We start from the raw sequence: 8,594 nt of genomic DNA, 5'->3' as shown, positions 1-8,594 counted from the left end.
AGTCATAAATCAAGTGTCTACATAATTGTGGGTGTGCTTCTGGGCTCTGTAAAACAGACTGAATTTTCATCATCCAGAAAAACGTACAACAGTCTGAGTTTGGTAATTTCTTTTATCAACTCAGGCCTAGAACTCCTGAGATTGTTCTTAACTTGTTCTCTTCCTTCCGTCACTCCTGTAAACCATCATTCCTAGTCCTCCTAGGTTCTTAACACAGGTTAGTTCACATGGTTCTCTTATCAAATGCATTCAAGAGTCCCACACTGAAACAGTATAAAGAACTATTTTTAGCTCCCCTAGCTAGGCAATGGACCACCCCGACCTTCAGATTGACATTAACCTCCACAGGGCCCACCATACAGCAGAAGCTCAGCTATAGGATTTCACATGGGTTAACTGTTAATTTTTTTAAAAGAACGTGATTTGCCTCCTGGCATATCCAAAATATTCTCATATGAACTTACATTTGTTTTTTCAAAATGTATAATCTAGAAATTTGTCTAAATCATATAAAGATGATAAAGGTTTCATTTCACTATTGCATTGTTTTAAAGTATCTTACTAAATCTTTTGAAATGTAATCAAATAAAAATGTAACTGTTTGACAAAATCATGCATTCCATTTCAGTTTGATTTACCTTTGTGCTATTATGAAAACAGACTCTCAGAAAACCAAAATGACAAAACAGAGTAATCAAGATCTACTTAATAACAAATTAATTTTTCATTACATTTTATTAGATGCGCAACAACTCCAATTTGAAGGTGCTTTCCTACTTATCCTATTTGTACATTTTTGGTATTACCTCTTGTTGAGCTAGAATATAAAAGTCTTCTACAGGCAGCTTCAGGGACCAATTAACTCCATTAAATTATATCCAGTTATGTAGTGAACTGAACCACTGCTGTCTGGGGCTGTCTGGAGCTGTGACAATTAGGAGATGGAGAGAGGCAGAAAGGGAGAGATTGATTTTAATATGTCACCGAAGCACACTGCAACAATATGCCAGCGTGACTTTCAAAATGGCCTTAAAATATTCCAAACTCAGGGAGTTTCCTTGTTCCTGAGTGGGAGTTGTCAGACTGTCTGGCAGCGTTAGAAAGAGGCAGAGAAAAGCTGATGTCTATATTGTGTCCTCTAATAATAACATTCTGCCTCTTTGCGACATCTTCCCCTTAGATCCGTCTATTTGTTGTGAGGAGCGTGTGTGTATATGTGTTTGAGTGCTTTGCCTCTTCTTGTGCAGAGGGCATGATTTCACCTCTCATATCTCACCAAACTCACCAATCCGAAGGACACTAACCCTCCCAAGGTCACCTAGAAAATTAGTGTTGTGGCCTGGGGGGAACCGAACCCAGGTGTCCCCACTCCAGCCTTGTGGTTGGGCACTAAATCATTTTCCTCCTCTTGTGAAAAAAAAAAAAAAAAATCATTGGGCGGGGGGGGGCGGGGGGCGGGAAGTGAGAGATGAATCAGATTTCCTCCTCTTTCCCCCTTACCTCCCCTCCCCCTTAAGGAGATAAAAACTCATGAAAGCAAACAAGGTGTCCACTCTGCAGTTCTTAAGCTGGGTCCCCCCAAAGAAGGTGTCCACTCTGCAGTTCTTAAGCTGGGTCCCCCCCCGCCCCCAATCTACCCCCACCCTCCACCCCCAACACAAAGCGATTCGGGCTCCCAAGGCTTCTGCCCGTCAAGCCTGGGAGGTGAGGAGTGGTTAAAAGTCAGCCCTCACCTCCAGCCGGTCCCGGCTCCGCGGCGCCCAAGCCCCGCCCCCGCCCGCCCTTCCCCCACGGCCTCGGCACGCCAGCCCCTCTCCCCTCTCCCAATCGGGCGCACCCACCCCAGATGCCGCCTGGCACCGAGCGCAGCCGCCGCCGCCACCGCCGCCGCAGCCGCAGCACTTTCCACTTGTATTGATCACTTCCCGGGCCCGCTGAGCCTGCTCGCCGCAGCGGAGCGCGGCCAGCGCGCCAGCCCTTGGCAGCCCCGGAGCACTCAGGCTCCGGGAGGCAACTCCTTGCGAGCGCCCTGTCCGGGGTGCCCTCTGCGCTCTGCAGTGTCTTTCTCTCTGTCTGGGAGCAGAAGCAGGAGGAGGAGGAGAAGGAGGAGGAGGAGGAGGAGGAGGAGGACGTCTGGTCCGGGCTGGGAGGTGGAGCAGCGGCAGCCGCCACCGCCGGAAAGGGAGAGGCAGGAGAGACCGAGACTTGGAAACCCCAAAGTACCCGCGACCCTGCACGGCAGGCTCCCTTCCAGCTTCATGGGCAAAGTGTGGAAACAGCAGATGTACCCTCAGTACGCCACCTACTACTACCCCCAGTATCTTCAAGCGAAGGTAAAGGGGCGCCGGGGGCGGGGGGCGCCGGGGGCGCGCGCGGCTCCGGTCCGGGAGGGGCACGCGGCGAGCCCCCGCCGCCCCCGGTGGAGTTGATGGAAGGTTGCTAACTATAGCGCTGGCCTGGGCGAAGCCCGGCGGCGCGCGGGGCGGCGGCTGCCCGCGGAGCGGAGTGCGGGGATCGGGTTACAGAAAGCCGCGGGGGGAGAGACTAGACAGGAAAGAGCCGCCGGCCCCTTCCTGGCCCGGGAAGCGTGGAGGGTCGCGGGCCGAGCGGCGCCCCTCGCCGAGCCTTGGCTGCTCGGCCGCCGACGCCTGGGGCCCGTGGCAGGACCCGCTGGCGGCGCGGATCTTCGAGCCCTTCTCCTGGGCCTCGCCCGGCGAGCAGTAACTCTCGGCTTCCCTCGGAGTGGCGCGGAGCCTCCCACCCCCCGGGGACGCCCCTCAGCCTCCCGCGCGCGAGACAACTGGGGCTTGAGGCGGGGGACGGGACTTTTTCCTCCCCGCCTCCGGCCCTGCGCGCCCGCCCCTCGCCTTGATCTTTGTGCGGTGTGGCACTTCACCTGGTTACTGATTTCTACTTTTACGCTGTTGTTTTGGGTAGAAAAGTGGCCAAAGTTCACTCAGCGTTCATTGATGTCCCTTTTAATCTTCCCTGTAGCTTCTGCAAAGGAGGGACAATGGGCAGATTTCGATGCAGAGAAAGAAGTGACTTAGTATTTAGTTTAGAGACATACTACCTTACATGTTTACCACAGATCGATTTCCAGTGGTGCTTTCTCAAAAACGGCCTTGGAACACGCTTAGGTAACACAGCGGATGACATGTAGTCATACAAATTGCGACTGGCTTTCCAGGGACCCTGGGTACGTTGCTAGTGGGCCTATCCTATTTTGACAATAAGAATTTGATGCCTTCTGAACCCAGGAAAAAAAATATTGGGTCCATGAAGAGTGAGGGTTTCACTGCTTTGGAAGCTTTTTCCCACAGTTTGGGAGGGCGAAAGTTGGATGCACCAGACTTCTTCAGCAATTAGCATCTCTTATCTTGACTCCTGGTGCCCTTCTAGATCACAAAAGATGCAGCCTCTGAACTTTCTTTGGGAGGTTGTAATCATGCCCTGCTTGCTGGCAGAGGGCATTTCTGGCCTGGTGCAGAGAATCTCTGATTCAACCTTGATAAGCTTTTCTTTCTTACAAGTGTGTGTGGTCCATGTTATGTACCTACATCATAGTTTTGTATGTGTCCCTGTAAAAAGGACACTTGTTAGCATAGAGACCTGAAATTTCTTAGCCCTCAAGGGCCTCATTTTCACCCCCTCCCCATTTTCATTGCCACAAAGCGGCAAGATGGTAGCAGCAAGGGTACCCATCATTCATTCTTGTGTGGTCGCTGCTGTATTTGTTTTCAGGGAGTGGAGGGAGGTACCCGTGTTTTGGTGAGCTACACTGTGGTAAATATAAGTTGTTCAAAGAAATTTTGAAGTGTAATCAATGCTCTACCTTTTAGATATCATATATGTTTAATGCACTTGTTTAAATTATGCAGCATTGGGTACCTAAAGGACAGCCTATTCAACACTTAACTATATGAATAATAAATAACATACACTCAGGTGAAAAAGAAAAAAAGGCCATGTTTCTACAGGCATATTCACCTTAGTAGTTTTTATGTACCATTAGTAAGTTAGAAACCAAGTACATAGCATTTAATATGCAATGCCATTTGGCTCTTTTTACCCCGTAAATAATTGAAGAGAGAGACAAACGGCAAGAGCCTGCTCTAGTAATTAGGGTTGGATCCCAGAAAGCTTTAGGGCCCATTTTCTGAAAGTGTGCTTCCTGCATAAAGCATTTAATATTGATTTGTGTTACGGTAAATGACATTCTCAAAACATATCTTGCTGTTTCTACTATGAAATCTGAAATCCTATTATTCTGAATCTCTTTGTTTCCGGAGAAAGACACACATACTCACTTGACCTATATAACTTGGTATTAAAGTTTGATAATTAAATCTAAATTCCCTGTTGTAAAGTATCTTGATTATCTCAGGAAGAGGCATCTCCTAAAATGTAAAGCGACTAGATGCAGATTTTAGGTAGCATAGTTCAGAACACATAGCCCTTTTTGTCTCCCTTATCTCATCTATCTCTTGGTCACATGGTATTGTGAGTCATTAAAAAAAATAGAGACCTGATTTGATTTGTAGTTAGTTTAAAAACAAGTGTTACCTAATCTACCTAAAGAGTTAATAAACTGACGTAGAATCTGTTGTCTCCAGTGATGATCCTTGCCTCTGTGTGTGTGTGTTTTAACCTTCCTGAAATATGGGATAGAAAACATCACTGTTTAAAGTACAGTGATGCGTTTGCTAGACAGAGTTGTTTTGAAACTTCTGTGTGGAAGCTATATCAAAAACTGAGGGAGGGCACGATCGTTTACCAAGTGATATTTGACTTAAACTTGTGATCAGGAGATGGATGTGTTTTGAATTGAAAAAGAATAAACAGATGAGATTTCTTTTCATTAGAAGGAATAGATACCAATGAAAATGGCACTTGAAAATGAGTTTTGTTGCCATACCGTAAAAAGTTAACATATGTCAAATCATTCTTCGTATGTTAATCATCCAGAGTCTGTTTTGAAAAAATTTAGTAATTTTTCTTTATAAAAATATATTAGTTACTTCTGCATTCTACTAACAATCAACAACCAAAAAAGCCTGTGGAGCTAGATTACAGTGTGTGACCATATTGGTATGCTTTGTGCTTTGACAGAAAAAGATAATTATTAGAAAAAGTAATACAGCTGCATTAAACATAAAGTAAAATTGAGGATGTTATGGAAAGGAAGGACATGGGTGGAAATGAAGGAGACTGCGAAATTTTCGTAATGCCTTAGCATAGAGTAACAGAGATTGCAAGTAACCTGATTTTACACGCTTGTTGAGTTTTTTGTATTTCTCCGTTAAGGATGGTCTTATCACAGCAGGGTTCTCTTTATCACCTGACACATTCATTCTAAGATACAGGTTGATGTAGCTTCATAAATATAAGCATGTATTGTTCTAAAGGATTTTCTAAATTATTAAGTGGCATGCCATATTACTAAAAATTAAATTTGGTATCTACTTTTCAGATACACAGGAAAAATTCTGATAATGTAACATTTTAATTAACATTTTGTGTGTAGACATTTTCACTTATTGCAAGGCAACCCTTGAATTCTGTTTGTTTCAAAGATACCATGATGTACGTTACTGCCAAAATGTGTATGCAAATATTTATGGAAATCGAAATACTTATTCTAGTTCTTCTGAAGAAAGGGAAGTACAAAATGTTCTTTACATGGTTAGCTAATATTTCATACCAGCTACAAGCAGTTTGACACATTTGTGTCTTTATTCATAGTTATATTGTTTTGTGTCCTAAGGAAATGTTCTACACTAGAGAAATGTTTGTTTCTAAAACAAATTTTTGTTTTAAAGCCATTTTTGTATAAGTGTATGCCAAAGAACATACCTGAACCTAGCTTCAAAATCTGAAAAATAATGAGTAATATAATTTGGTGTTCTATTAGTGAAGCTACTAGAAAAAAAGCAGCTTTTCTGAATTGAATTTTTGGGTACATTAACATTCTGTTGAATTCCTTAACTTTTCCTTAGTCATAGTCAAATGAATATTGTATCAATCTGTTTCTCCAGGAATGAGGGGTCATGATTTGATATGTGGAACTACTGAGTATATTAAGGTGAATTGGAGGTACAGTGGCATGATATTAAAACTTGGGTTGCCCTGTGTCTTGAGAAGTAAGTACGTTTGTGAGATGAATAAAGTTTGCTTAAATGCATCAATACAGTAATACAGTATTTTACATGATGAATACACCTTATTTCCTTAAGCGAGCGGGATATTGTGGCTATTTGGAAGTGGTGTTGGAAGGCTCAAGGTCATGGAAATGCTAAAATCAAGGTGCATTATGATGAAATATTGTAGCACCCTTCCCCTTGGATAGCCATTTCTTTTGAATTTCCATAATACATATTAATTTTTTATATGTTGGGAGACAAATCTTATGCTCCTAGAACGGAACAGGGAAAGATAAGTGAAGAGAAGTAGGAAAGTATTCAGTCATTTAGTATCAGTATAACTAGATATACCTTACATGTTTGGCAATCTTGGCTTCGAATTTAAATTCAAATATGGGCAATTTCCATGTAATACACTTTCATGAAAAACATTTTTTTAAGCTTTACTGACATATTTCTCAGACTTTGTATTTTGCTTAGTGGTTTTTTGGAACTTTTAAATTACCCCAGCTTACTTAATGAGTACTGAAATTTTAAGTCGTAGGTCTTTAAAGACAAAGGGACCTTTTTCCCTTTTCTTTTTACTAAAGAGGGAGTTGCCAGAAAATAAAATTCTTTTTTTCCCCTATGTCTGCTTAACCAATAAAAATCATGTGAGGAAGATCTAGAATGGAGGTAAAAATGATATGGACACCTAAATGTTGTTCATTCTTTTTAAAGATGAAGAATTTCTTGTCTAGTTTGTTTTTTATTGGATGCTCAGTTCCCTAAAGTTTATTTTCCCCAAGCATGGTGTCCTTATCCCACACTAAGTCTCTCTTCAAAGGCTATCAGCCCTCCCTATTTCCTTGCTTGATTTGCAGAACAGTAGGTGCTAAATAAATGCTTGTTAGTGACTATTATTATTCTGAATAAGTACATGCAAAATTTTCTTAGACCAGAAAAAAATTATAGACCAAAATCTACGAATATAATAACTCAGCCTGATTTTCTAATGAAATCTCAATATAGTTTGATTTGAATGTTAATTTATTTTGTTCCTATAATGAAAACTTCAAACATTTTATGAAGTAAGATCCCTAAGATGAATCACATATCAGTTGATCCATGCTTAATTTATGGAATCAAAAGTGCCTTTTTTTTTTTGGCAGTCTTTATTAAAGAATATGGTGCCAGGAAAAAAAACTCATAGTATTATATCAAAGAGGGAAATGTTACATGTGATAAATTGGTGACTCAGCCTGTCTTTGCCTCTTATTACTGGCCCCCACCAACACGATTCAAACTTTTTTCTGCTTAATTTTCAAGAAAATCCTTATTTTTCAGAGTATTTCAGATGTGGTAAAAACATTTATTCATTTAATGGATAATAAGTAAAACATAAACTAGCATTGAGGTGTTCAGAATTATAATTATCTCTGTTACTGAGTGTTGTATAATGCTAAATATGACATTCAGCCACCTAGCTTTTTATCTCATTCATTGGGTATTACAGGAATAAGCGGGAACATATCCAGTTGTTCTTAAGTGGAAGTGTTTTATTCAATGTAACATCGCTTATTTTAAAGAAAGTGTAGTAATGATATGTCAGTGATTTAAATGCAGTGCCATAATATTTGGTACAAAATTAAACCATATATTCAAAATTGAACATTGGGCTTGGGGATTTTATGTGGAATGAATGTAAATGTTCTGGTTTCTCTGCTGTATCATTTTAACGAGTAAGTAGTAAAACCTGGTGGAACTCGGCTATGCCTCGGGAGAAGCAGCACTTGGTTGATACAGACATTTACCACCGGGAGTTTGGTCAGATGGTACACAGCAAAATGTCTTCTTAGATTGTGTGTGTCAAACACACATGCAAATTTGAGCATGCACACAAATTTGATAACCGAAACGAAATCATTTCTTAATCAGGTAGAAACGTGGGGAAAAGTGTAAAGAGAAAGGTGACAGCCAAGCCAACAAGCTAAACATGTATCTCACATATTTGAATTCCTTATTTTTGCTTAATGCATCTAGTCTCCTTAACATAATTATATGAATATTTAAAATTTTCAAACAAACATTGGAAAATAAGTGTGTCAAAGATGGTGAGAGAGAAAAAGGGGGCAAAAATCAACATCTAGACCTCCTAGAGGAGAAAATGTTCAGTCTAAAACTGAACATTGTCATTCTCCATACATTGTCTTTTAGCTAATTCTTAAATGGATGCATTTACCATTTTAGAGCATGGAGAACAGTCTTCTGGATGACAGATATGAAAACCTAGATTCTAAAAGAGAGATTAGATGCTTATATCAACAGCTAACTTGCTTATAAATCTGCTACTGTAAACACACAAAACCAATGTCTGGTGGATGATTGCCTACAATGGCTGTAACATCTGTATTCTGGAATTAGGCTAAATTTTAATCTGGTGTTTGTGGGAAATTGCTGAGGCTCATGAAG

General features: G+C 41.4%; 2 protein-coding genes across 6 annotated transcripts in view; one reads left to right on the top strand and one right to left on the bottom strand.

Annotated features, from left to right (window-relative positions):
• Nucleotides 1-812: 812 nt before the first annotated feature.
• LOC133091496 (forkhead box protein D1-like) lies at nucleotides 813-2,260 on the bottom strand. The gene is made up of 3 exons (XM_061190878.1): nucleotides 2,224-2,260; nucleotides 1,842-2,143; nucleotides 813-925 (listed from the first exon to the last, which is right to left on the bottom strand). The coding sequence occupies exons 1-3, from the start codon at nucleotides 2,258-2,260 to the stop codon at nucleotides 848-850; spliced, it is 417 nt and encodes a 138-aa protein (XP_061046861.1). The 3' UTR covers nucleotides 813-847.
• RBMS1 (RNA binding motif single stranded interacting protein 1) overlaps nucleotides 1,635-8,594 on the top strand; it is a 214,114-nt gene continuing 207,154 nt past the window's right edge. For 2 of the 5 annotated variants that reach the window (XM_061184478.1, XM_061184462.1), the window contains exon 1: nucleotides 2,122-2,333. In XM_061184478.1, the coding sequence (XP_061040461.1) occupies nucleotides 2,259-2,333 (75 nt within the window). In that variant the 5' untranslated portion in view covers nucleotides 2,122-2,258. Of the gene's footprint in view, nucleotides 2,334-8,594 lie in introns of all 5 variants that reach the window. The other 3 variants (XM_061184517.1, XM_061184469.1, XM_061184508.1) reach the window with 3 other exon arrangements.

The sequence above is a fragment of the Eubalaena glacialis genome, chromosome 1 (genome assembly GCF_028564815.1).
Source record: "Eubalaena glacialis isolate mEubGla1 chromosome 1, mEubGla1.1.hap2.+ XY, whole genome shotgun sequence".
In the NCBI taxonomy this organism is placed as follows: Eukaryota; Metazoa; Chordata; class Mammalia; order Artiodactyla; family Balaenidae; genus Eubalaena; species Eubalaena glacialis.
Note: the sequence above shows the minus strand (reverse complement) of the source record. Positions and strands in the feature narration are given on the sequence as shown.